General features: G+C 42.4%; 1 protein-coding gene across 1 annotated transcript in view; it reads left to right on the plus strand.

Moving 5' to 3' along the window:
• Positions 1–27,614, plus strand: part of LOC126260136 (broad-complex core protein isoforms 1/2/3/4/5-like) — an 88,779-nt gene that overhangs the window by 17,281 nt on the left and 43,884 nt on the right. The window contains exon 2 of the mRNA XM_049957385.1: positions 4,709–4,913. Within this exon, the coding sequence (XP_049813342.1) occupies positions 4,740–4,913 (174 nt within the window). The 5' untranslated portion in view covers positions 4,709–4,739. The remainder of the gene's footprint in view (positions 1–4,708; positions 4,914–27,614) is intronic.

The raw sequence follows: 27,614 nt of genomic DNA on the forward strand, positions 1-27,614 counted from the left end.
AAGAAAGTAAGGTAGAAATAAGCCAGTGACACAGAGTGTACTTAATGTTGTTCCGGCACATCCCTACACCTTAAGATCATGAGGTGGTCATACGAGCTGAATGTTTGTATGTACTTATTAGTTATTAGGTATTATGGTTGTGCTTATATTTGTGCTGTTCCTATGAGGAAAGTTCACGGGGAACATTTGTGTATAGATTTATTAGTAGAACATTTGTGTGTCTAATTAAAATGAAAACATCAAATGTTTTGTTTTATATGTAGTTGATATAGAAGTAAATAAGCAAACAGGAAATAAGTTGGTAGTAAGTGAGAACGAGTGAGTATACATGTGATGCAGTTTTGTATCCAGCAGTCATCCGCCATCATGCTGTGGTAGTCACACCAACATTTTGATCCACAAGGAATGTTTGCATCAGCACATGCCGGGGATCACCTGCCATCATCTGCAGTCTGTCTATTTGGGTTGAAGATGTAACACATGTTTTGTAGAGCTGTAAAGATGATGCATTTGGGGACGTTTTTCTAACATGCAAGGAACAGTTTCTGGAAGGGCTATGCAGAATTAAAGCAAAGTTACTGGGTCCATTAGAACTATTAGGACCAGTGGAGGAGGAATCCTTACCATTCTACCACCATATGACCAGCACAGCCAGTATGCAAGTAGGAACCAGGTTGAGGGTAAGAGTGAAGACACCGTTAACCTGTAAAGAATGTTGATTTGGGTGCTTCCACCATCCATGCCTGCCCAGTAGCCTGGAAACCCTACAGAAATTTGTGTGTTTACTGGTACATGAACTACTTCTAATATCACCCGATAGAAAGTTCGATGCTCTACTCACGTCTGCAGAACTACTACTGTGCGGAAGTGGGCAAGTCACTGTTTGCTCCACAGAATGAATACACACTGTACCTGAGTCACACAAGCATACTCTGTTTTGCTCCAAGAAGTCTGCCACCAAAAGCCTCAGGGAGGTCACTAGAGCTGAAACTAAATTTTTCCAGAACATAGGGGCATGCTGGCTGTACTCAGTACCTGAAGCAATATTAATCATTGCCTTTTGCCACCGAGGATGTTTCACACCATCACCATAGTGTTCACTTTGGGAATGATATGGTCATTTTGGCATGTTGATGAAGGTAAGAAAATGAACTTTCATTAATGAAAAATATGAAAGTTCATTTTCTTACCTGTCTATTTTTCGCTGTCCCCCTCCCACCTCTGTTACATACAGTGCACTTGGCTTTTCACTCTTATTAACTCGTACACAGTGTTTTAGCAGTAATCTCTGTCTTGCATACTATTCTGTCTTCCACCTTTAAGCTCTCAGATTTACAAATCTCGTTCGTTGCAGTCCCCAACAATCAGTTTTTCCTTCTCATTCTGTCCGGTAAGTCTCGCGTGATCTGTGGTTCTGGGTGACTTTTCTGAAATCTTCCCCTTTTCCTAGACCTTTCCAGTCTTTTTCCTTCACCCCTCTTCCTTCCCCTTCAACTCTTCTGCCTGAAGAGCGAGCCACTGGCTCCGAAAGCTTGCCTAATTATAACCTCCTTTTATGTGTGTGTTCTGCCGCCGCTTGGTGAGTGGATTTTTTATCTGTCCCATTACATTATATTGTCAAAAATTGATTATTTTTGTTGTTATAATTTTATTAAAGGATGCCCTACTAATTATCGAATTTTTGTAATACTGTGTGAATAAATGGCAAATACTTAAAAAGTTTTTTTTGACACACATGGAAGTTGGATGGTTATATTGTGACAGAACTGTTCTCATTTTGTATGAAGTTTATCTTTTTCTTGCAGATAAACCTTTCCAAGGAAAAATCTGGCTTCAGACTGGCTGTTTGGCAGGCATTTTACCAAAAATCAGTATCTGCAACCTGTGTAAAATTTTGCAATACAATGCTTTCTCCTGATTTCTTCAGATGAGTGTCGCTTCCCTCCTCCAACTACAGGGAAACTTCTGTTTCCTCTTCTACACTTTTTCAAATCCTTGCCATTGGAAGGACCTTTGCTGTTCGATATTTATGTCTGACATATTAATAATAAGTGGATGTTAGGATGGGCCACGGATATTTCTGACGGATTCTGTAACATCTGCAGTCTCAGCCCATGAATTAATGGAGACACGTTCTTGAGATCCATGAGTTTTCCTGCATTTTTCACATGACGGCCAGTTCTAGTTACTTACAGTATGGTGAAGGAATGGACCACTGATCAGATAAAAAAAATCTTATAAAAGTGTACTGTAAAAGACTTTGTGGAGAACAACCCAGGAACATTACAAAAAGAAGAATATAAAATGTGGGATGAAACATTTCTGGACAACGTTCCAACTGTGGACCTAAATTTAATAAAAACTTAGCTACAAAATTTGAGATCAAGTTTCATAAAAGGGCTTACAAAGGTGTAGGCTATAGAAAGAAACAAAAGAAGAAAAGAATGGAGTGTATAAACTAATAAAAAGTTGCTTGTACTATGTTCATGATAGTATTACGCATTGCTGTGTTACAACTGTTACTTTATATTATGAGTTACTTTTCCTTACAAAGGATCAAGAATGCTCTGTTCCTAGTGATTTGGAAAGCAGAGAGCAAATCTGCTTGTGTTTGGTCAGTCATTCGTACCTTCCAGGTGCTGCCTGTTTCCCTATTGCACCAAGCCCTGTCGGGTCCATGCTCGGTCGGGTACCCAAACAAGCCACGGCCTCAATGGCACATTGTGAGCTGTACACTCTGTTCCCGGTGCAGTGTATCTCAACTATCCATGATGCACGCAATGGAACAGAATGGTCTGGTTGGTTGCAGGCGGGTAAATGTGGTGCGAGGCACAGCTCTGTTCACAACGACACAAAACATTACTCTGACCACAACTGACACTTGCAACATGTAGAGGACCTTGCACGTGTTCCGTTCACGGTCAAATACAGCAGCGCAACCCGCAGGCTTCCCTAGCATCTGTATTTACATTCAGGCATGCATTTCTTGTGATGTTTCCATATTTTTGTCCAATACATGTACTTAGTACCAATTGGTGACATTCATTTAAAGGGGGGAGCACTTATGTCCCATGTTTGGAACTGAATGCACTTTGTTTGCTAGTAATGAGGCAGGTCTTTATTCATTTATAGCCTGCCTGTTATTTTTGGGAAGAGGTCAAGTATATATTTCAAAAGTGTATACAGTGAGTTTTATCGCTGAAATGCTGGAGTGTCGTCTTGCCATTACTGAAGAACTGATATTCAGATTTCATTTGTAAGTTGAGTAAAATGGTTGTGGATGTGGCAGAGGGGCAGCAGGAAACAAGGAGGCAATGTGGTTTTGCATTTTTATAGCTTCAGGGAGGTCAAAAAAATGAAATCACTCTTTGATATATATTTGTAAAAAGTTGCCTTGCAGTTAATATTTTTGACACTAAAAGCGTCTTCTAAAAAATGCCAAACTGCAGACCAAGTTATTATGGCTGTGACTGTATCTGGCTTAATGGCAGCACATGATACTCAGATTTTTTCACATAGTTTGCTGATTGTAGATGGTTTCGTCAATACACAAAATCTTTGATGGCACCCACATGAAGATGCCCATAAATGTCAAATTGGAACAGTGAGGTGAGTATTCAATAGAACCTCTTCGACTTACACGTCATCCTGGTAGAGTGTCATCCAGGTACAAACTGACAATTCAGTGGTGTGTACTTGAGACTTCATTTTGTTGAGTATAAAGCATTTTATGTCCATAAAAGGTTTCTATAGCTAGCAGAAACATTGTCTGAAGTAGGTATGCCTGACTAGTTACAGTACTCTCAAAGAAGAAAGGACCAATCAAACCTTTCAATTACAGACAACACACACAGTATTTCCAAATAGATTCACTGCCTTGTGCGCATGAACTTCAGGATATTCATGAGCTCAATAGACAGAATTGTGGCAGCTCACCTTACCAGTACCATTGAGTTTAAATTGTGTGTCATCAGATCACACACAAATCCTTGCAAATTCCACACATAGCAAACCGTGAGCTCAAACTACTCTCAGTATTTAATCCGACTTATCCTCATCCACTTTATGTAGCAGGCTTAGAATGTGCATTCTCCACTTTTCAGTCCTATGAAGGTGTCTTACACTTGACCGTTTTATCTCACTTTCATGCACTCCCTGGTCCTCTGAGAGGATGAAGCATGGCATCAGTGGACTGGACTTGAAACTGTTTATGGTCAACCGGATATTGCTTTCTGTACATCTGTAATAGTTCTGTCAGCTTCAAACTTATCACAAACACAAGTAATTGGGTGATCTGTTTTTGGCTGTGTTTCAAACCCTTTCTGCCACTGCAGTTGTACCTCACTAATGTCCTCATTCTTCTGGCAAGATTTCAATACAGTCTTGTGTTCCATAAGTGATAACGCCACCTCAGCCATCTAGATATGATAAATTTAATGGTCATACTACATTTACGCATAAGATTATTAACTGCAAGTCATTAGTTTTGAAATGGTTGAATTACAAGTATTTTCTTGAATCACCATCTTGAGTTGTGAACAAACACAAATCTTACATTCTGTCCTCTCTCTCTCGCCCATTGCATCCTGCAAAGTTGCAAATGAGAGCTGTCATCTCAGTACATTGTGCTCTTCATATCTGCTTTTTTGAGTACGTTCTGTGGTTTTGTCAGAATATTATAACAGGTTGCTCCATTCTTTACTTACAGCATTTGACAAACTGCTCAAAGGTGTCTGACAATGGCAGATAGCCAAGAGTTCTGCCTACGTTGGAGCAGTTATCATCAGAAACTGACTGAAGCTCTGCGCACACTTCTGGACCGAGAATTATTCGTTGATGTTACTCTTTCTTGTGAAGGCCAGTCAATCCGTGCCCATAGAGCTATTTTGTCTGCATGCTCGAACTATTTTCAGGTAAGTCATTCATTTTAATAGGTAATTTGCTACATCTGCTTATTTCCAGTAATTACAATTTATAGTGATTTTAAATTTCTTAATTTTAAAATATGAGCCTATTAATATCCAAAGAAAGATATTTTTGGTTTAATCATGTTATTATTATTATTATTATTAATTTGGCAGATGCGGCATTCAAATTCCTATAAGTGGCTGCCTTGCAGCTTCCAGACTAGGATTAGTAGTATTAAGTATTTAGCCATCTTGACTGAGAAATTTATAATGTTGGGCAAAATGTGTGTAATGTAATGAATGAGAACATAACAAGAATGTAATGTTAGTCTTTTGAGACAAATAATAAATAAGTTAGTCAGTTTTCACTTTAAATACATTTGTCAATGAAATTGTGTGCTTACACACTTTTATTGCATTTAATACTCACTATTTTTGTTTGTCTTTAAGCCTGCACAGACACAGTCTACTCAAAGTAATGTGACCACCTCTCAAAGCACTCAATAATCACCTTTTGCAGGGTGGACGTGCAGAATAAGTCAATTAAGTTCTGGAAGGTACCAACAGGGATGTGTAGCCATGCTGACTCCAGTGCCATGACTAGTGTCACTAGGTTTCACGATTGAGGATCCATGATGTAAACAACCTGATCAAGGTTGTCCCACAGATTCTTGATTGGGTTTACGTCTGGGGAGTCAATGACCAGGGGAGTACAGTAAACTCATCCTGGTGTTCTTCAAACCATGCACATACACTGCAAGCTGTGTAACATGTAGCATTGTTACTCTGGTAGATGCCACCATGCTGAGGAAAAACAAACTGCCTGTAAAAATATAACAATGGAAACAATCAATTTTGACAATATAATTTAATTGGATGGATAAAAAATTTACTCACAAAGCAGCAGCAGAACACACACATAAAAGAAAATTATAATTCAGCAAGCTTTCGGAGCCAGTGACTCCTTCTTTAGGATATGGGTTGAAGGGGAAGGAAGGAGGTGAAACCAAACAACTGGAGAGGTCTAGGAAAAGGGGTAGATTTCAGGAAAGTCACCCAGAACCCTGGGTCATGGGAGACTTACCAGATGGGATGAGAAGGAAAGACTGATTGCTGGAGACTGCATTGGATGAGATTTGAAAAAATGAGAGCTTAAAGGTGGAAGAAAGAATAATATGCAGGACAGAGATGAGTTAATAAGAGTGAAAAGCTAAGTGCATTGTACGTAACAGAGGTGGGAGGCTGCGGTGAAAAATAGACAGGTAAGACAATGAAAGATGTAAAAACTAAAACAGAGTGAAGAAAACAGTAGTCACTGTGAGCAAATGTTGACGCAGACAAAATTAATGTAAATTAAGGCCAGGTGGGTGGCGAGAACCAAGGACATGTTGTAGCGCTAGTTGCCACATGCGGAGTTCTGAGAAACTGGTGTCTGTTGGAAGACTTCAGATGGTGCGTGTGGTGAAACAGACACTGAGATCATGATTGTCATGTTGTAGAGCATGCTCTGCAACAGGAGATTGCATGTTGCCAGTATACATCCTCTGCCTATGCCCATTCATCCTAATTGATAATTTGGTGGTAGTCATGCTGATATAAAAGACTGAACAGTGTTTACGTAACAGCTGGTATATGGAACACGTGAGGCAATACTGACCCTACGACTTATCTTAGAAGAAAGATTAAGGAAAGGCAAACCTACATTTCTAATATTTGTAGACTTAGAGAAAGCTTTAGACAATTTTGACTGGAATACTCTCTTTCAAATTCTAAAGGTGGCAGGGGTAAAATACAGGGAGCGAAAGGCTATTTACAATTTGTACAGAAAGCAGATGGCAGTTATAAGAGTCGAGGGACATGAAAGGGAAGCAGTGGTTGGGAAGGGAGTGAGACAGGGTTGTAGCCTCTCCCCGTTGCTATTCAATCTGTATATTGAGCAAGCAGTAAAGGAAAAGAAACAAAAGTTCAGAGTAGGTATTAAAATCCATGGAGAAGAAATAAAAACTTTGAGGTTTGCCGATGACATTTTAATTCTGTCAGAGACAGCAAAGGACTTGGAAGAGCAGTTGAACGGAATGGACAGTGTCTTGAAATGAGGGTATAAGATGAACATCAACAAAAGCAAAATGAGGATAATGGAATGTAGTCGAATTAAGTCGGGTGATGCTGCGGGAACTAGATTAGGAAATGAGACACTTAAAGTAGTAAAGGAGTTTTGCTATTTAGGGAGAAAAATAACTGATTATGGTCGAATTAGAGAGGATATAAAATGTAGACTGGCAATGGCAAGGAAAGATTTTCTGAAGAAGAGAAATTTGTTAACATCCAGTATTGATTTAAGTGTCTGGAAGTCGTTTTTGAAAGTATTTGTATGGAGTGTAGCCATGTATGGAAGTGAAACATGGACGATAACCAGTTTGGACAAGAAGAGAATAGAAGCTTTCGAAATGTGGTGCTACAGAAGAATGCTGAAGATAAGGTGGGTAGATCACATAACTAATGAGGAGGTATTGAATAGAACTGGGGAGAAGAGGAGTTTGTGGCACAACTTGACTAGAAGAAGGGATTGGTTGGTAGGACATGTTCTGAGGCATCAAGGGATCACCAATTTAGTACTGGAGGGCAGCGTGGAGGGTAAAAATCGTAGAGGGAGACTGAGAGATGAATACACTAAGCAGATTCAGAAGGATGTAGGTTGCAGTAGGTACTGGGAGATGAAGAGGCTTGCACAGGATAGAGTAGCATGGAGAGCTGCATAAAACCAGTCTCAGGACTGAAGACCACAACAACAACAACAACATTTCGCAGGTGGCTCTCCCTTGGATAATACATGTTTTGCTAGTTACTGGGCTGGAATAGGGGGTAGTAGGAGGTGTGTAGGGCAAGTCTTCCAGTGGGGAAGGTCTCAGGGGTAGGAGCCATAGAGTAAGGAGATGGGTGCAGAAGAGACTGGGAGGGGAACGAAATGCTGTTCTAGGTGTGGTGACCAGACAGAATGATCCCACCTCAGGGCATGATTTAGGAAGTCATGGCCTTGTCAAAGTAGTTGATTAATACATTTCAGACCACACCAGTGGCGTGATCTGAAGTTGTTTTTTGGAGGGATCAGCAGTACCAGGATTGGATGTGATGATCCAGGAAATCTTTTTTTGAACTAGTCTGGTGGGATAATTACATCCAGTGAAGGCTGAGGTGAGTATGGTTGTGTATTGCTGTAGAGAGTCTGAATCTGAACAAATATTTTTTCCTCAAACACCGATACTGTATGGGAGGGAATGCTTGACACGGAAAGGAAGGCAACTGTCAAAATGGAAGTACTGTTATTTGTTAGTAGGTTTAATGTGGACAGAATTGTGTAGCTGGCCTTTGGTAAGGATGAGATCAACATCAAGGAAAATGGCACAGGATTCGGAATAGAACCATGTGAAATTTAATTGGGAGAAAGTATTCAGAGATTCCACGAATTTTAACAGGTCAGCCTCACCATGAGTCCATATGGTTAATATATCATCAATGTATTTAAACCAAGCCAGGAGGCTGAAGACTTACGGATCCCAGGAAAGGCCCTTCCAAGTGACCCATGAAAAGCTTGCAAAGGAATGAGCCATGCTGTTTCCCATGACCATACTCCTGATTTGTTTTTATGCCTGCCCCTCGAAGGTAAAGTAGATGTTTGTAAGAATAGAGTTGATTAAGGTGACTGAAGTTTGCCATAAGTTTGGAATCAGGTGGACGCTGACTGAGGAAATGTTCAGCAGTAGACAGACCACGTTCATGGGGGATGTTGGTATAGGGGGAGGTGGCATCAGTGGTGACAAGGAAGATGTGTGGTGGGAGTGGGGCAGGCACAGATTGGTATCTTTGATATAAGATGGAAGTCTTTGTATTTGGGTTGCAGGTGCTGATCAACTTAGGCAGATATACATTCGGTGGTTGTTTTGAAGCCAAAAACTAAAGGATAGCCAGGATGATTGGGTTTGTGGATCTTAGGAAGAAGATAAAAGGTTGGTGTGCATGTTTGGGTGGAGTGAGAAGTTTTATTGATTGAGGTGTAAGCCCTTGTGAGGGGCCTGAGGTTTTAAGGTGGGTTTTCAGGTCAGTTTGAACTATGGGGATGGGATCTTGATGTATACAGAGTAGTCAAGCAGCTGGTATAGACTTTCAATAAAATACTCCTCTCAGTCAATTACCACAGTGGTAGATCCTTTGTCTGCTGGGAGGATAATGATGGAGTCATCAGCTTTTAGAGAATGTAGAGCCTGGAATTCTGCAGAGGACTGTTTAGGGTCTTGTTGTAGGGACCTGAGGAAGGGTTGTGAAGCAATGCTGAATGTGAGGATATCTTGGAAGGCTTGCAAGGGATGATTTTGAGGAAGTGGTGGTGGATCAAGTTGAGATCATGGACAGAATTGTTCAAGGCATTGTTCAATGTCAGGTTTGCTGTTGAAAAGGTTTTGGAATTGGGTTCAAAAGTGATATTTCCAGTTGATATTACGTGTGAAGGAAAGGAGGTCCTTCACCAAAGCAGCCTGATCAGATGCAGGATAGGGCTGAAAGTGAGATCCTTAGATAATACAGATAATTTAGGAGGGGAGAGTGCTTTAGACGAGAGGTTGAGGACATGTTCTGTTGTGATTGGTTCTTGTGATTATGAGTTATTCTTGTTCTGGGAGGTAGTGGTAAAAGCTGTGGAATGTTGATGAGGTTGGCCAAGCTCAGTTAGTTGGAGAGGAGTGGTGGTTGATGATGTGGCTGGTTAGGGAGTTGCCGATAGACAGAAAGGGAAACATCACTGTTGAGGTAGTTTAGGAGAAGGTGGGATAGCTTGTTAAGGTGAAGTCTGGAATGTTGTTGCAGTTTGAAGTTGGCTAGGTGGATGATACCATCCAAGGATAACTGCAGGATTTTGTAGAAAGAGAGAAGTCTGATGGACTGAAAATTGGATGAGTACGCATGTAGGTCACAGATTAGCCAGGTAAGAGCAAGAGATTGCTGTACTTGGAACTGTAGAAAAGCCTGGCATATAGTAGTATTACATCCAGAAACAGGGGCTTTCAGTGTTATGCCTTTGGGAGGAACTCCAAAGGACAAGCAGGTTTCAAGAACCAGGATGTGGGACCTTAGTTTTGACAGTACAGAAGCACGTTTTCAAAAAGAATGGATGTATTATGAGATGGGATTCATCATGGCAAGATAGGACAGTTTGGAGTATTAGAAATCATGGAAATCACAAAAAAGATGGGCAGAGGCTGGATAAAAGATAGAAAAACTAAAGAAAAGCAAGGAAAAATCAGAAAATTCATGCGAAAATCATGCGAACAGACAATGGTTGATAACAGGTAATGAATGGGCGACTATATGATATGAAAGAAAGGATTGGGGAAAAAATCGATTGGGAAAATTGTGAAAAGAGTTTACCACACACGCCATCTGGATTCTTCCCCCAGATACCAGTTTCTCAGAACTCCACAAGTGGGAACTAGCACTACAACATGTCCTTGGTTCTTGCCACCCACCTGGCCTTAATTTATGTTAATTTTGTCCATCTCAGCATTTCTTCACAGAAAACTACTGTTTCCTTCACTCCGTTTTAGTTTTCTACATCTTCCATTGTCTTACCTGTCTATTTTTCACTGCCCCCTCCCACCTCTGTTACGTACAATGAACTTAGCTTTTCAATCTTATTAACTCATGTGCAATATTTAAGCAGTAATCTCTGTCCTACATATTACCTTGTCTTCCACCATTAAGCTCTCAGGTTTTCAAATCTCATCCGATGCAGTCCCCAACAATCAGTCTTTTCTTCTCATCCCATCCGGTAAGTCTCTCCTGACCCATGGTTCTGGATGACTTTCCCGAAATCTACCTCTTTTCCTAGACCTCTCCAGTTCTTTTCCTTCACCCTTCTACCTTCCCCTTCAATGCTTCTACCTGAAGAAGAAGCCACTGGCTCTGAAAGACACCCTAATTATAATATTCTTTTATGTGTGTGTTCTGGCATTACTTGGTGAGTAGATTTTTTTATCCATCCAATTAAATTAAACTGCATGTAGAGTTGGACATGTCCCCAAGGATAGATGCATACTTGCATTGATACACTGTGCCTTCCAGAATGATGAGATACTCAGGGAATGCCATGAAAACATAACCCAGACCATACAGCTCCATCCTCTGCCCTGGACCCTTTCAATGATCCAACGGCCATCACTCTGCTGCAGCATAAAATGAAGTTCATCTGAAAAGGCCACCTGTGGCCACTCAGTGGATATCCAGTTGTGGCATTGGCATGCAAATTCAGCCTTTGTTGTCAATGAGCAGCAGTCAGTATGGGTGCATGAACCAGTCGCTTGCTACAGAGGCCCATTTGCAACATTCGCTGAACGGTCATTAAGGAGACATTGTTGGTAAAACCTTGGTTCATCTGTATGGTCAGTTGCTCAAAAATTGCATGTCTATTTGCCTACACACATCTCCATGGCCAAAGCATCATTCACCCCTGTCATCTATGGGCCCATAGTGCCCCACAGTTGCCTCACGTAGGTTTTGGATAGCGCCATTTTGTCATACATGATATACTTCAAACACCGTAGCACACGAAGACTTTATGAACTTAGTTGTTTCAGAAATGCTTCCACCCTTGGCCTGAAAGCCAATGATCATGTGCTTTTAGACATCAGACAAAATTGCTCTGTTTCTGTGTTTCAAGAAAGACTGCATGGTTTTCCTCATCCCCTCAGCATGCTTTGTATACCCTCCACTGCTAGTGTTGCCACATCTGCGAGTGGTTATTGCAGACTGCTGTCAAACATAGGCACTGGTGACATTAATGTAACTGGACCACATATGTATCCAGTTATATAGGTTATTCCTTGTTCTTAGGCTTGCTCCTGTTCATATACAGGGTGTTACAAAAAGGTACGGCCAAACTTTCAGGAAACTTTCCTTACACACAAATAAAGAAAAGATGTTATGTGGACATGTGTCCGGAAATGCTTAATTTCCATGTTAGAGCTCATTTTAGTTTCGTCCACCTACGCTCAATGGAGCACGTTATCATGATTTCATACGGGATACTCTACCTGTGCTGCTAGAACATGTGCCTTTACAAGTACAACACAACATGTGGTTCATGCACGATGGAGCTCCTGCACATTTCAGTCGAAGTGTTTGTACGCTTCTCAACAACAGATTCGGTGACCGATGGATTGGTAGAGGCGGACCAATTCCATGGCCTCCACGCTCTCCTGACTTCAACCCTCTTGACTTTCATTTATGGGGGCATTTGAAAGCTCTTGTCTATGCAACACCGGTACCAAATGTAGAGACTCTTCGTGCTCGTATTGTGGACGGCTGTGATGCAATACACCATTCTCCAGGGCTGCATCAGCGCATCAGGGATTCCATGCAACGGAGGGTGGATGCATGTATCCTCGCTAACGGAGGACATTTTGAACATTTCCTGTAACAAAGTGTTTGAAGTCACGCTGGTACGTTCTGTTGCTGTGTGTTTCCATTCCATGATTAATGTGATTTGAAGAGAAGTAATAAAATGAGCTCTAACATGGAATGTAAGCGTTTCCGGACACATGTCCACATAACACATTTTCTTTCTTTGTGTGTGAGGAATGTTTCCTGAAAGTTTGGCCGTACCTTTTTGTAACACCCTGTATATGCCTGGTGAAGATGCCAGGAATACAATTAGGAAAAATTTACAGTAACACTCCTTGTTGCCAACAGTGTTCTTCCATCACACCAATAGCTGTACATAAGAAAATCTTCTTCTTTCATTATCATTAGACTTTAGGATTGTTGAATTTGAAAATTATGTTTGAATTTATCCCAGCAATATAGAGACAATTGTAGAAAAGTTCAAGTAGGCATTGTTCATTGTTTGGTGGTGGTGTGCGTCAGTGCTTTCTAAACTTTTAGATGCTGGAACACACAGATGCATGCGCGCGCACACACACACACACACACACACACACACACACACACACACATATGTACTGTTTTAATTCTCTGGTTCTTACTACCTGAGTTAAAAAAAAAAAAAAAAAAAATCCCTGGGAGGTGCCGGAATTCTGTTCCGGCTAAAATTAAGTCCAGGTGTGTGTGTTTCCAGTAGAAAAACCATAGCATTTTTTCTTTTAATGACAGGTGAGACCATTTTTAATTGATCTTACTAATCTTTGTACAATTTTATCAGGCTTGTTATAGTTTAGATAGCGCCCTGACATCTGTTTGCCATAATATACTTTAAAATTCAGGCAGAGTATAACAAGTTTTATGATCACTAAGGAATAGGTCTTTACCCTGCATTATCATAGCCCCCTTACAGTGCAGGAAATGCACTGTTGATGCAAGATTTGAAAAAGCCCCATTCATGTGGAGTATCAGCCTGTCAAATGCCATGCTTGAGGACTCTGGGCAGCAGTTTCTGCAGTCCAATTGTGCAAAAGAGGACAGCCCAAGATCAGTGTGTGCGACATCTTCGTGGATGATCTTTGCTGAAGAGTCTCAGACATTCTCATGCTAATGGTCCCAAGACACCAGTAGTCTCATTCAAGACAGTATACTGATTCCACGCAGAAAGGTATGATACCAATAATTTCCCTTCACTGGCTACATGATACGAAGAAAGTAGACTCAAAAAGATTGTGAGAAATGTTCCTGTAACCAGCTACTTTGTTCCCTACCTGATGGTGAGTCCTTCTTGATCACAAAAGTGATTCTTTTGTCAAACATATTTGAGTATAAATTTGAAATAACATTAATTAGTAGAAGGTGAAATGGTTCTACCCTAATTAAAATGACATTGCCTATTAGATTGCCTAACTTGTACCTGTACATGGTCCAGGGTGTAATTTTGTATCGCGACTTCACAAACAAACAACTGTGTGCAAACCAGGAGTTACAGGGATGTCCATTTTACATCCCGTATCCAGTCGAGGCCAAAAAGATAAGAGTGTATACTGATGCTTTTATTTTGGCTTTCCAGGGGAGTGTATAACCTGAAAAGGAAAAAGTAATAGTGAGTTGCTGTAATAAAAAGCTGTAACTCCCACCTTCCCTTCCACCCCCAACCTGCAGTTAAGTGTTTTAAATGGTTGTTTTTGGGCACAAATGACCCCAGCTGAGGGTTGTGTGTGGGCAGCTACTGTATGAGAAGAGTGCAGAGGGCAATAGTCCCCTCAGTGTTAAGAGATACTCCATTTTGAGGAAGGAAGGAAAGAAAGAAAGGCAAAACAGTATGAAATCTTTGACCATCTTTTTTGCTTTGAATTGAAGAAGAAATTTGAATGCCTTCATCCAGTTCTAATTGAGTGAAAATGTACATGACAACTAAGTTCCTGTTTACAGTAAGGGTGAAGGAAGACTCCCACAATTCCAGGCCCTGATGGCAGTTCGAATAAATCTGTTTGTGAGGGGAATAGGATCACCTGATCACCTTGTTTCCACTACATCTGCAGTGGGGACCTGAGTTCATCACATGCAGCCATAAAATATTCCTACTCATGCCCCAGAAAAGAGCTACCTTCCTCTAGACCCACTTGTTAGGCTGGCTCTTTCTTGCAGCCTGCTGCCAGCCAGTGGATGAAGGAGACACAATCTGTGGCAACAGAATGGTCTGCTCATCCTCCCAACCAGAAGGAAAATAAAAGAAGAAAGGAGACAAGAAAAAGTCAAATGTGATATGTGTTGCTTTTCAGGAAACATACCCCTGCTTTGCCTGCTTCAAAAACAGAGTTGGTTCCAAAAGAGTTTCAGCTGCTGTATGTACACTGGTACGTAGACGTTTGTAGTGAACAAGTACCACCCACTATAGCATTAGAGGGTGAGTAACACTGGGCAACTGTGGATTTTACCCTGTAATATCCCTTTACTGATAGGGAGCTAACAGTGACAGCTAATTAAACTGATCTTACAGTGCAGGCTTTTATGGCCAGTACTTGCATCCTTGGTTATTTTTTATTTCTAGGCATTAGATCATGATCCATGGGATATTTATTGGCATACTGATTTGTCTTCCAATACTGGAAGAGGCTATAATGCATGGTTGCCATCTATAATGGATTGTCTGTAATTGTTACGGATTTATCACCTTAATTATGGCTTTATGTTAAGTTACTAAAAAATTATGCAAACAGACATTTTACAATCTGATGTTTTAAAAATACGGAAAATGTGCTGTTTACATTTTTCTTAACATGTGCTACTAAAATGTTTTATATAACAATGAAAATTTTTGACAAAATAATTTAATTGGTTAGATAGAAAATCTACTCACCAGGTGGCAGCAGACCACACACATAAAAGAAGGTTGTAATTGGGCAAACTTTCAGAGCCAGTGGCTCCTTCTTCAGGCAGAAGGGATGAAGGAGAAGGAAGATGGTTGAAGGAAAAGGACTGTAGAGGTCTAGTGGAAGGCATAGATTTAAGGAAAGTCACCCAGAACCACGGGAAGGGGGGACTTACCGCACAGGATGAGAAGGAAAGAGTGATTGTTGGCACAATAGACAGATTTACTTCGTACTCATGAAGGAAATCATTACAATCTATAAAACATTTAATTTAGTAGGATACATAAAAAATCTACTCACCAAGCAGCGGCAGAAAACACCCATAAAAGACGGTTGTAATTAGGCAAGGTTTTGGAGCCAGTGGCTCCTTCTTCAGGCAGAAAGTTTGTAGGTGAAGGAAGAGGGATGAAGGAAAAGGACTGAAGAGGTCTAGGAAAGTGGGTATATTTCAGGAAAGTCATCCTGAACTGCCAGTCAGCAGAGACTTACCACACAGGATGAGAAGGAAAGATTGATCGTTGGCAGTCCACAAAAATCAGTTTTTCCTTCTTATCCTGTGCAGTAAGTGTCCCCTGACCCGCAGTTCTGGGTGACCTGTCTATTTTTCACTGCTCCCTCCCACCTCTGTTACGTACAATGAACTTAGCTTTTCAATCTTATTAACTCATGTGCAATATTTAAGCAGCAATCTCTGTCCTACATATTACCCTGTCTTCCACCATTAAGCTCTTAGGTTTTCAAATCTCATCCGATGCAGTCCCCAACAATCAGTCTTTTCTTCTCATCCCATCTGTTAAGTCTCCCCTGACCCATGGTTCTGGATGACTTTCCCGAAATCTACCCCTTTGCCTATACCTCTCCAGTCCTTTTCCTTCATCCATCTTCCTTCCCCTTCAACCCTTCTACCTGAAGAAGGAGCCACTGCCTCCAAAAGCTTGCCTAATTACAACTTTCTTTTATGGGTGTGTTCTGTCACCGCATGGTGAGTAGATTTTTTTACCTCTCCAATTACATTTAATGTTTTATAGATTGTAATGTTTCCTTCATGAGTAGGAATTATTTTTCTACCACGTCTTACTAAGAAAAATTCTGACAACTGCTTCCAAACCAAGTGACACAAAGTGTCTGAAATGTAGAGTTTAAAGACTTAAATCACACTTCCAATGTTTAAAATTTTGTGTGGGAGCCCCCTTGGACATCCCTCTCCCCCCCCCCCCCCCTTTCCATGTTTGCCATGTGATTACTGAAAGCCACTTTTCAAGGTCAGTAGTTATGATAATGACACAGAAAGGAGTTAAACTTTCAAACAAGCTTAATGAACCGATCTGTTTACAAGTATCCAGTCCGTTTGTGACGTTGCTAGACTGCAGCCTAAGATCGTAGAGTTGCACTGATGTGTGTTATGGAACTTCTAGTGTGAAAAGGTTGGTACTGTTTGCTTTATTTAGCACTAAGGCTCACAACTTGTCTGATTTGAATTCTTCTTCTTTCAGCTAAAATTGTTTTTGCTCTTTTGAATTTCTATGGCCTCTGTTTACATCCTAGCATAGTAATCGTTGGATCTTGATAAAACCGTAATATTGGAGGGAATAATTTGGTGGTTTCTGGGCTCTCGTGCATAAACTGCTACTGTCACTCTACCCATGTTGGCTGGAATATCAACATAAGATGTTGATATTGAATCTGGAATTTGTTTTTCACTTAAACCAGTTGCAGATGGATTACACATGGAACCAGCAAAGATAATGCTTAAGAGTAAACACCTAGCAGTAACTTAACAAAAGTCGAGATGAAAACTTTCCGAAATTTAAATTTTGGGAAAGACATTCTATTCTTCCAGCAGAGAATGGCAGTGCTACAGTGGAAATGAAAAAAAAAAGACTACCACAATAAAATTTGGTTCATTAGAACTAGGAAGATTAGAGCTCAAGAAAGATCCCACAACTTCTGTCTCAGGGTAACGAATAAGCTAATAAAAGCCTCTTTGATTTCTGTCATTGACAAAGAGGAACTCATCAGACCAGCAGCGTTACCACTGAGATTGTATGCTTCACCAGAAATTCAAACCTGTACGCTGTTTAGATCAAATGTTAGCACTATTGATTGTCCATCCTATGGTATTGCCAAACACTGCTCTTACCTACAGCCATTCGTATGAAAAACAGACACTTATATTAAAGGTTATGGTCATTTTGTGAAAAATTAAAATTTTTAATGTGCCCAAGTGATATGGTAAGTGTTGATGTTTTATCCCTATTCACCACAGTTCCTCTTAATGAGGTGATGTCACGGTTGAGAAGTATCTTCACAAAGGATCTCTTTAAACTTTATCTCTCATCACATTACTTTCAGTGGGAAAACAAATTCAGTATGCAAAAAAATGGTTCAAATGGCTCTCAGCACTATGGAACTTAATTTCCGAGGTCATCAGACCCCTAGAACTTAGAACTACTTAAAACTAACTAACCTAAGGACATCACACACATCCATGCCCGAGGCAGGATTCAAACCTGCGACCGTAGCAGTCACACGGTTCCAGGCTGAAGTGCCTAGAACCGCTCAGCCACAGCGGCCGGCTCAGTGTGCAAACTGATTGGCTTGGCTATGGTGATCGCACTCAGTGCAGTTGTTGCAAATTTTATATGGAAAAATTTGATGAAGCAACCTTTCAGACAGTGAAGAAGAAACCCTTATGTTGGTTTTGGTATATTAATGATACTTTTGTTATATGACCTCATGGAGAAAAGTAAGTTGCAGATGTACAAAATTTCCTGGGTGATATTAATTCTAATGTCAAGTTGACTGTGGAAAAATAGAAAAAAGTCAGATTTCATTTTTAGTTTACAGTTACTTTGAAAACCCAACAGAGCTTTATGGCATGAAGTCTATGGAGTATGGAAAGCCCATTTTCATGGGTAGATAATTTCACATAACTTCCACTCACCTTCCTAAGTAGAAAAGGGAACTGATACGAACATTTTTGTACCATGCTAAAATGATCTGTAGGATCTTGTAGGATGAGCTCCATCACTTAAGAACTGCTTTCGCAAAAAATGGCTTTCCAAAACAAAGAGATAAAAATAGTGCACTAAACTCAAAAAAGTCTGGAGCTTCTAGTGAAGAAGAACCAACTGAACATAGAGTTTTTCTCTCGTTCATAAAAACATTCACAGTTCATTTCAGCAGAGTATTCAGAAGACATGGTATTCATACAGTGCCCAAACCAACAAGAAAGGTGGATAAATATTTGAACACTTGCCATGGCTGGAATACATAAAATCCCTTACACATGCTGTCAAGTGTATACAGAAATTGCAGGAAGCAGCACAAGAGCAATTGCCTGATAAGCACATTGATAAATCAACAGTAGCAGATCATGCACAGGAACCAGGGAACCACCAAATTCATTTCTCCAGTACCACAGTGTTACCAAGATCAAATTATTATGCCATGATGTACAGAGAGGCCATAGATGTTCAAAAGCACAAAAACAACTTTAACAGAAAAGAAGAAAGATTGAAATTAGACAAGTTAGTGGCCTTAGTGCTAAACAAAGCAAAAAGCACCAACTCTGCCACATTACCATCTCCATAACATGTTGGTGCGGTTCTGCAGTCTTGAGCAATCATCTGATCTCACGAACTGCCTGTTGGGGGGGGGGGATACATATAAACAAGTCAGCTTACCAAGTATATTTGAGATTGTAACTGCTGATGATGCCTCCAGCATTGGAATATGGAATGTTAGGCAGAGAAATGTGCCGTAGGCCACAGACTAATGCCCATAAAACAAAAAATAAATTGACCTGTCAGCTTTCTTGTTCTCTCCTACTGGGTAATTCCAGGCCCTCAAACCATTGTGGAGTGATGTTAGAACATCAGACTGAGACACAGTAATGAAACAAGGTATAACACCGATCTTGAGCTATGTTTGTTGAAGAGCAACATCACTGTAATAACTTCAAGTTGAACAGATATATTTCAAGGAAGACGCAATACATGGAAGTCACAGATCAAGTAAACAGAGTAAGATGTGTGTACACTTTAACAGTCAAATCATAACTGAGTCAAAAAGTCTAGCGGCCGCTGGCTGGCTGGCCGCTTAGGTGGCGCTGCTGCTGCATGGCTGGCAGACAGCGCTGCATGTAGAGGACGCGCGAACTGCGCGGCGGCACTTTGAAAGATCAGCGAGTCACAACACTTTTCCCCCCTTTGAAATTTTTGCACAGGTCTTGATGGAGGTGGCCTGTAGATTGCTAACGTCCATAAGTGTTGTTTGACTAGCCGTAAAGTCTCGAGGAGGAGGCTTCCCGTACGGACGAAAGTGTCCCCGATGATAACGGGTCGAGATGACAGGAGACGTGGGGGTCGAATCTGCTGGGGCCCCGTGCACCAATCTGCCCATTGTGGCAAGTCCGGTTGTTACAACAGGAGACATGGGCAATGTGTCCACGTCCGTAGGAGAAGGAGGTGAGTAGAGTTGCTCCGACAGATGATGGTCATCTGGTTCCTGCATGGGCACGTCTCCTGGTGGCGTCAGTTCTTGTGCTGGCACCGATATGATCGTGAGAGGACTGCGTTGTGAGTAATGAGAGATTCCAGTATCCCGAGTGTCAGGTAGAGCCGAAGGTGGTGTAGCGGCATCCGGAACAGGCATTGAAGGCACACAAGGCGAAAGCTTGTCTGAATGACGCACTGCAACACCCGTGTCCGTCTGGATTTCATACAGGCGTCGGCCACGGTGTTGTAAGATGCGGCCAGGACTCCATTTTGGCCGCCTGCCATATCCCTGTACCCATACAAGGTCATCGGCGGTGAACCGGCCAAGCGAAGGCACCCGCGGCCATGAGGTGGAAGGCCACAGAAAATGAAGTAGCGTGCGGGGCTGTCGGCCATGTAAGAGCTCAGCCGGGCTATGGTCGCCCATGGAGGTTAAACGGTAAGAAGCCAAAAAATTGGAGAAGCGCATCATCAGCAGCAGAAGAAGTCAGGAGTTTCCTCATCTGAGCCTTAAATGTGCGAACCAGTCATTCAGCCTCACCATTTGACTGTGGATGGAACAGAGGGGCCGTGACATGCATGACGCCATGACGGACACAAAAATCAGCAAAATCGGAAGAGGCAAATTGCGGACTATTATCAGTAACAAGAGTAGAGGGAAGGCCTTCCAAAGAGAAAATGCGAGCTAGAGCGTTGGTGGTTGCTGCGGTGGTAGGCAACGTGCAACGGACAATGAAAGGAAAGTTAGAGTAGGCGTCAATAATGAGAAGCCAATAAGTACCTAAAAAAGGTCCCGTGAAGTCTGCATGAATATGCTCCCAGGACTTCTCAGGTGAAGGCCACGGTGACAAAGATGACTTCGGGGTGGCGGGCTGTTACGCTCAAGGGCCGCAGGCAGCGACCATGTGTGCGATTTCAGAGTCGATGCCGGGTCAGTACACATGACGGCGCGCCAGAGATTTTGTGCGAGAGACACCCCAGTGCCCTTGGTGAAGGAGGCACAAGACCAAAGCACGCAAAGACACAGGTACCACAACACGCAGCGAACCATTTTCGGTGGAAAGGAGGATAACACCATCCCTAGCCGTGAGGCGGTAACACAAAGTGTAGTAGTTCCGCAACGGATCCAAAGTCTTAGTGGACGGACGATCTGGCCAACCCTTCTGAATACAGCATAAAACCCGGGAGAGGGTAGGGTCAGAACCCATAGCAGCCGCCAGCCGGTCCCTGGTGATGGGGAACCTGTCCACAACCCGCTGCTCGGCAACATCCAGGTGGAAACACAAAAGTTCGTCCCTATCGAATGCCAGACCAGGACCCATGGGAAGGCGAGACAGTGCATCAGCATTCGCATGTTAAGCCGTCGGCCGGAAATGAATCTCATAATTGAAACAAGACAAGTAAAGAGCCCAACGCTGGAGGCGGTGTGCAGCCTTGTCGGGAAGTGACGTTGATGGATGAAACAAGGAAACAAGTGGTTTGTGATCCATAACAAGATGAAATTTGGATCCATAGAGAAAAACACCAAACTTATGAAGAGCATAAATAATGGCCAAAGCTTCTTTTTCAATTTGGGAATACTTTTGTTGGGCACCCGTGAGCGTTTTGGAGGCATAAGCAATGGGCTGTTCAGAACCGTCAGAAAAATGGTGCGCAAGGACTGCACCAACCCGATATTGAGAGGCGTCCGTGGCAAGAACAAGATGTTGGCCAGGTCGATAAGTAGCCAGGCACAGGGCCTGTTTCAGCATAGTCTTCAATTTCTGGAAAGCCGCATCGCATGACGCGGACCAGTGAAAAGGCACGTTTTTATGCAACAGGCGATGCAACGGCTGAGCCACTGAAGCAGCAGATGGTAAAAACTTGTGATAGTGTGCTATGTTCCCCAAGAAGGCCCACAGTTCCTTCAGATGTAGGGCGAGGAATGGCATCAATTGCAGCGACAGTTTGCTGAAGCAGACGAATACCATCCCGAGAGAGTTGAAACCCCAAGTACGTGATAGATGCCTGAAAAAATTGTGATTTCTGAATATTACACTTAAGACTGGCAGTCTGTAAGACATGAAAAAGTGTGCGGAGATTTTGAAGATGTTCGTCAGTGGTGGAGCCAGTGACAACAATGTCGTCCATGTAATTTATACACCCAGGAACAGTGAGCAATAATTGTTCCAAGAATCGCTGAAATAGAGCAGGGGCGCTGGCAACCCCGAATGGCAATCGTTGGTATTGATAGAGGCCGAAAGGCATGCCAAGGACCAGAAACTGCCGGGAAGCAGCTTCAAGAGGAAGTTGATGATAAGTTTCTGACAGGTCAAGTTTAGAAAAATACTGGCCTCCAGCAAGTTTAGTGAACAATTCTTCAGGTCAAGGCATAGGGTAAGTGTCGATAAGGCATTGAGCATTTACAGTGGCTTTGAAATCGCCACAGAGACGAATATCACCATTTGGCTTAGCAATGACAACGACAGGAGAGGACCATTCACTGGAAGTGACAGGAAGCAAGACCCCTGAAGCAGTGAGACAATCCAGCTCCCGTTTGACCTGATCACGAAGGGCCACAGGAATGGGCCGAGTCCGACAAAACTTAGGCCAAGCAGTGGGTTTGAGCGTGATATGAGCTTCAAAGTCGTTTGCACGGCCTAACCCAGGAGAAAAAAGGGACGAAAATGTCGTCGACAAGGAATCCAATTGAGCATAAGGAATAGCATCAGAGACGATATTGACAGAATCATCTATGGAGAACCCAAAAACGCGAAAGGCATCAAAACCAAAAAGATTCTCCGCGTTACTATGGTCGACCACAAATATGGGAACAGTGCGAACGACAGATTTGTAAGATACCTCAGCATCAAATTGTCCCAAGAGAGAAATCTTCTGTTTATTGTAAGTCCGTAATTGCCTAGTGACAAGTGACAGGAGTGGAGAACCCAACTGAAGATACGTCTGAGAATTGATGATAGTGGCAGCAGAACCACCCGCATGCGAACATCTCGACCAAGTATTTGGACAGTGAGGAATAACTTCCCTGAAAGGAAAGAACTACAATTGACAGACAACACAGAATCAGAATCAGCATCATGTTCATGAACATCATGTATGCGGTCGGATTTGCAAACAGATGACACATGACCCTTTTTTTTTTTTTTTTGCATTTGTGACACATGGCCCAACGTTGTGGACAATCTTCTCGTGAATGTTTCGTAAAACACCACGGACATGAAGGAAGTTGCTGTGGGTTTTGCTGCAGTTTCTTAGAGGTTTGTTTACGGTTAGGCCGAGGCTGCACTTGGGAGCGTACTGCGGCCACGTCGGCCGGCGGGGACACGCCACACGCTTCGTCAACATCGCACAGAGGTTGTATTTCCCCGACGTCGCCCCATGCCTCTATTTGCGCCCCAGTGGCGCAAGAAATTTCAAAAGACTGAGCGATGGATAGGACTTCATCTAGAGTCGGATTTGCCAACTGAAGGGCACGTTGCCTAACTTCTTTGTCGGGCGCCAATCAGATAATAGCATCCCTTACCATGGAATCGGCGTAGGATTCTTTGTGAGCTTCAGTAACAAATTGACACTTTCTACTGAGGCCGTGAAGTTAAGCAGCCCAAGTGCAATAGGATTGCTTTGGTTGTTTTTGACAACGATAAAAGGCAACACGAGAGGCTACCAAATGCGTTTGCTTTTGAAAATAGATAGACAGAAGTGAGCACATTTCAGCAAAGGACAAAGATGCAGGATCTTTCAAAGGAGCCAATTGCGACAACAACCAATACATTTGAGGTGAAATCCATGAAAGGAACAGAGACTTACATGTTTGTTCATCCACAACATGAAATGCTAAGAAGTGCTGTCGAAGACGTTTTTCGTAATGAGACCAGTCTACCGCCGTCTCGTCGTAAGGAGGAAAAGGAGGTAGAGACAATGACGAGAGACGCCCCGCATTTGATGCCACGACGAAATCTCGAATCGCATTTGTGAGAAGCATTTGCTGTTCTATGAGACCTTGCAATAGTTGCACTAAAGTAGCCATGGAAACATGTGGGTCAACAATGGAAAAGAAAAATCACTACCTCGTCACCAATTGTATTAACTTCAAGTTGAACAAATATATTTCAAGGAAGACGCAATACATGAAAGTCACAGATCAAGTAAACAGAGTAAGACGTGTGTACACTTTAACAGTCAAATCATAACTGAGTCCAAGTCTAGTGGCCGCTGGCTGGCTGGCTGCTTAGGTGGGGCTGCTGCTGCATGGCTGGCAGACATCGCCGCATGTAGAGGACGCGCGTAACTGCGCGGCGGCACTTTGAAAGATCGGCGAGTCACAACAATCACATTCTTGTGATCTTGAATTGCTTCTACTGTGAGGGTGAGTTCCCAACCCAGGAAAGGGAAAGCACTATTGTCTGTCCTGAAACCAGGTAAAAAGCCATGTAAGATTGACAGATGTAGACCATAAGCCTCATAAATGTTCTTTGTAAGTTATTCGAAAAATAGTGAACTAGTAGCTGTGTTGGTATCTTGTCCAACTGTCACTGCAAGTTTTGGAGGACCTGTCCCCCAACTGACCACTTAATTCACCTGGAGCCCTATAAGTTTGGCTTTTTCCAGTTGCCAACATCTCATTGATGTCTTCTTTGACTTAAGAGAAGTCAATGACACCACATGGCAGTACCACAGCCTTACCATACTGTACAAGCTGTACGACAAGTGGGGGTTTTAGAGGCCCCCCCCTCTCTCTCCCTCTCTCTCTCTCTCTCTCTCTCTCTCTCTCTGTCTCTCTCTTGGTGTGTGTGTTGTGTGTGTGTCACTAGCTGTTCACTAGTTGTTTTGTGTTAGAGTTGACATATTACAAGTACCTTCCGTACACTGTAAAATAGTCCCCCATGCACCAACACTGAATGTTATTCTTTTTCTGACAACAATCAACAGGTTCACCCCCCTCAAGGGGGCTTGTATCTCCCTTGTGAGTATGTACTTGGCCACCACAGGCCCCATTCCTTGCAGCGCTACTTCCCTTTTGGTGCTGCCAGGCTATCCTTTTACTATTGTTTTTTCCCCCATGCCTTTCTGTTGGATGGTTTTCTTGGTAGCAGTTGTGTTTGGATCTGGTTTGTGGTTTTGCACACTTGTTTTCTTCACTTCTACAACTTTTCATTCTTAACTGTATGGTACCCTTGTTGGGTTTGACTTGAAACTCCTTTTCCAAATTTTACAGAAGTGTGGATCATCCAGGGAAGGTCACCTGCATGGCCACTAGTAAAGTGATCATTCAGTGGATTTGTAAATTGACGTCATTAATCCAACAACTTTCCCCCTTTTCTCCTGCTTGGGATGTCAGTGTACACAATCCTCTGTGGGGGAGTACATCTGGTGACATGGTGCACCAAAGACATTGCAATAGCTATTCAGGATCGCTGATTAGTCATGCAACAGTTCAAAGGACTTCCTTCGCAGACCAATCATATCACTTTTAAGTGACATTGTGCTTAGGCTTGTATTTAATTAAAAGCAATAAGAAGGAATGCTGGGAGTGCAATGTCTCCTCTCTGGAGACATATGCCTCCTCATCTCAGGTGTGGGCCAAGCCCCTAGGTCTTACAGGCCACCAGTGCTCAACAGCTGTCCCAGGTTTTGTCCTACAGCATGGTATTCGTTCCAATTCATCTGTTCTTGCAGACCACTTTGCAACAGCATCAGTGTGCTCTTCCTTTCCAATGCTGAAGCAACAAGTTGAAAACACCCGCTTATGTTTCACTCCTCATCAGGCTGAATCCTATAATGAATGCTTCACTGACTGAAACTACTTCAGTCCATGATTCAGTTCACAGTCAGATGATCCAACACCTGAATGTTCGTCAAAGGCAACATCTCCTCAGGCTCCTCAACTGCCTTTGGTTCCAAGGTACCTTACCCTCGCAATGGCGAGATAGTAATCCTTAAGCCAGGCAAGAACCCAGCATCACTCAACAGTTGCCAGAAAATTAGCCTGACCAAAGTACTCTGTAAGCTGCTTAAAAGGATTGCTGGGTAGTTGAAACTCGGGGGCCCGTTGTCCCCTTATCAGTGTAGTTTCCTGGAGGACGAACCGCATCTGACCATCTGCTTCAATTAAAATAGCAATTCAATAGGCTTTTTCTTAATGCCAACACCCTGTCACAGTCTTCTTTAACCTACATAAGGTGTACACCACCACTTGGCATTTTCATTTTATTCGCCCTCTGTGACTAGGGCTTTTGTGGCCCCCTGCTAATCTTTATTCATCAGTTTTTATCACACCAGTTTCCCAAGGTAGACAGTTCTTCGCTCGACTCCCCATGGGTCCAAGAGAATTGCACCCCACAGGACTCTGTGTTGAGTGTCAACCTTTTCCTTACTGCCATTAATAGGTTTGTGTCATCTGTTGGATGAAGTGTTGTACGTTGACAGCTTTTACATTTGATACAGCTTCCCTTGATATGCTCTGTTGAACGCAAGTTCCAAGGAGCCATCCAGTGGACCTCTGCATGGGCTCTCTCCCATGGTTTCAAATTCTCTCCTACAAAAATGCGGGTCATGCATCTTTGCCATTGTACCACCATCCGTGCTGACCTGGAATTCTATTTAGATACCCAGCACCTGGACTTTCTTAGCACAGTCCCATTTCACTGCCCCATATTCATGTCAAGCTTAACGCTCTCTGCTTCCTTGCCCATGCATCTTTATCTTTGGCTGAAGATTGTGGTGCTGTTATCCGTATTTGCCGGAACCTGGGAACCTGGTTTCATCTTGACAAGACTATGGTTGGAAGTTTATGGCTCGGCACCTCCTTCAGCTTTAAAAAACTGTTAGATCCAATCCACCATCGTGGTGTGCGTCTGGCCATTCATACCTTTCAGACTAATTCCGCGGACAGTCTCGCTACTGAAGTGTGGATCTTCCCCCTTCAGATTCAATGGTACCAGCTATTGGTCTCCTATGTGATTATCAGTCGACAATTCCCTGATCATCCCATTCATCCCCGTCTTCATACACACAAGGAGTGTTGTCATCCTGATAATCTTCCTTGGGTCAGACTACCAGTTGGAATGCGCCTTGCTTCCCTCTGCCAAAGTCTCCATCTCCCATTCCCTAGTAGGCTGATGATAATTACGTCCTTCTGTCGCCCACCAGACTCATCTCCTGATGTAACCAAAAACTTCAGAGAAAACCTCAGTTCACTCGTACACAAGTTCCCAAATCATACTGTAATCATCAGTGGAGACTTTTTAATTATCTATCAATTAATTGGGAAAATTACAGTTTTGTTAGTGGTAGGGGTGTGGTAAGACCTTCAGTGGAACATTGCTACGTGCCTTCTCTGAAAACTAACTAGAATAGTTAGTTAGGAACCCCAGTATGATAAGAAATATATTGGATGTAATGGCAACAAATAGACATGACCTCTTTGAGGATGTCCACATCAAAACTGGTACCAGTGACCATGATGCAGTTGTGGCAGCAATGATTACAAAAGTACAAAGGACAAATAAAACAGGCAGAAAAATATATATGTTCAGAAAACTAGATAAATAATGAGCACTGTCACATCTCAATGAAGAACTTTAAAACTTTCAGCACCAGGCAGGAGTGTGGAGAGGAACTATGGCTCAAGTTTGAAAGAATAGTTGACCAAGCACTGAATAGATATGTACCCAGTAGAAAAGTTCAGAATGGCAGGAAACCTCCATGGTGTACAGCCACTGTAAAGAAACTAATAAAGAAGCAAAGACTACTGCGTAATATGTGTAAAAGCATAGGACCATAGATAGATAGAGGCTGAATGCAACACATTTGGCTGTCAAGAGAGCAATGCATGATGCCTTCAGTGAATACCTTAGCAGAATATTGTCAAATGATATTTCACGAAACCCAAAGAAGTTCTAGTCATA

Source organism: Schistocerca nitens, chromosome 5, assembly GCF_023898315.1.
Source record: "Schistocerca nitens isolate TAMUIC-IGC-003100 chromosome 5, iqSchNite1.1, whole genome shotgun sequence".
Taxonomy (NCBI): Eukaryota; Metazoa; Arthropoda; class Insecta; order Orthoptera; family Acrididae; genus Schistocerca; species Schistocerca nitens.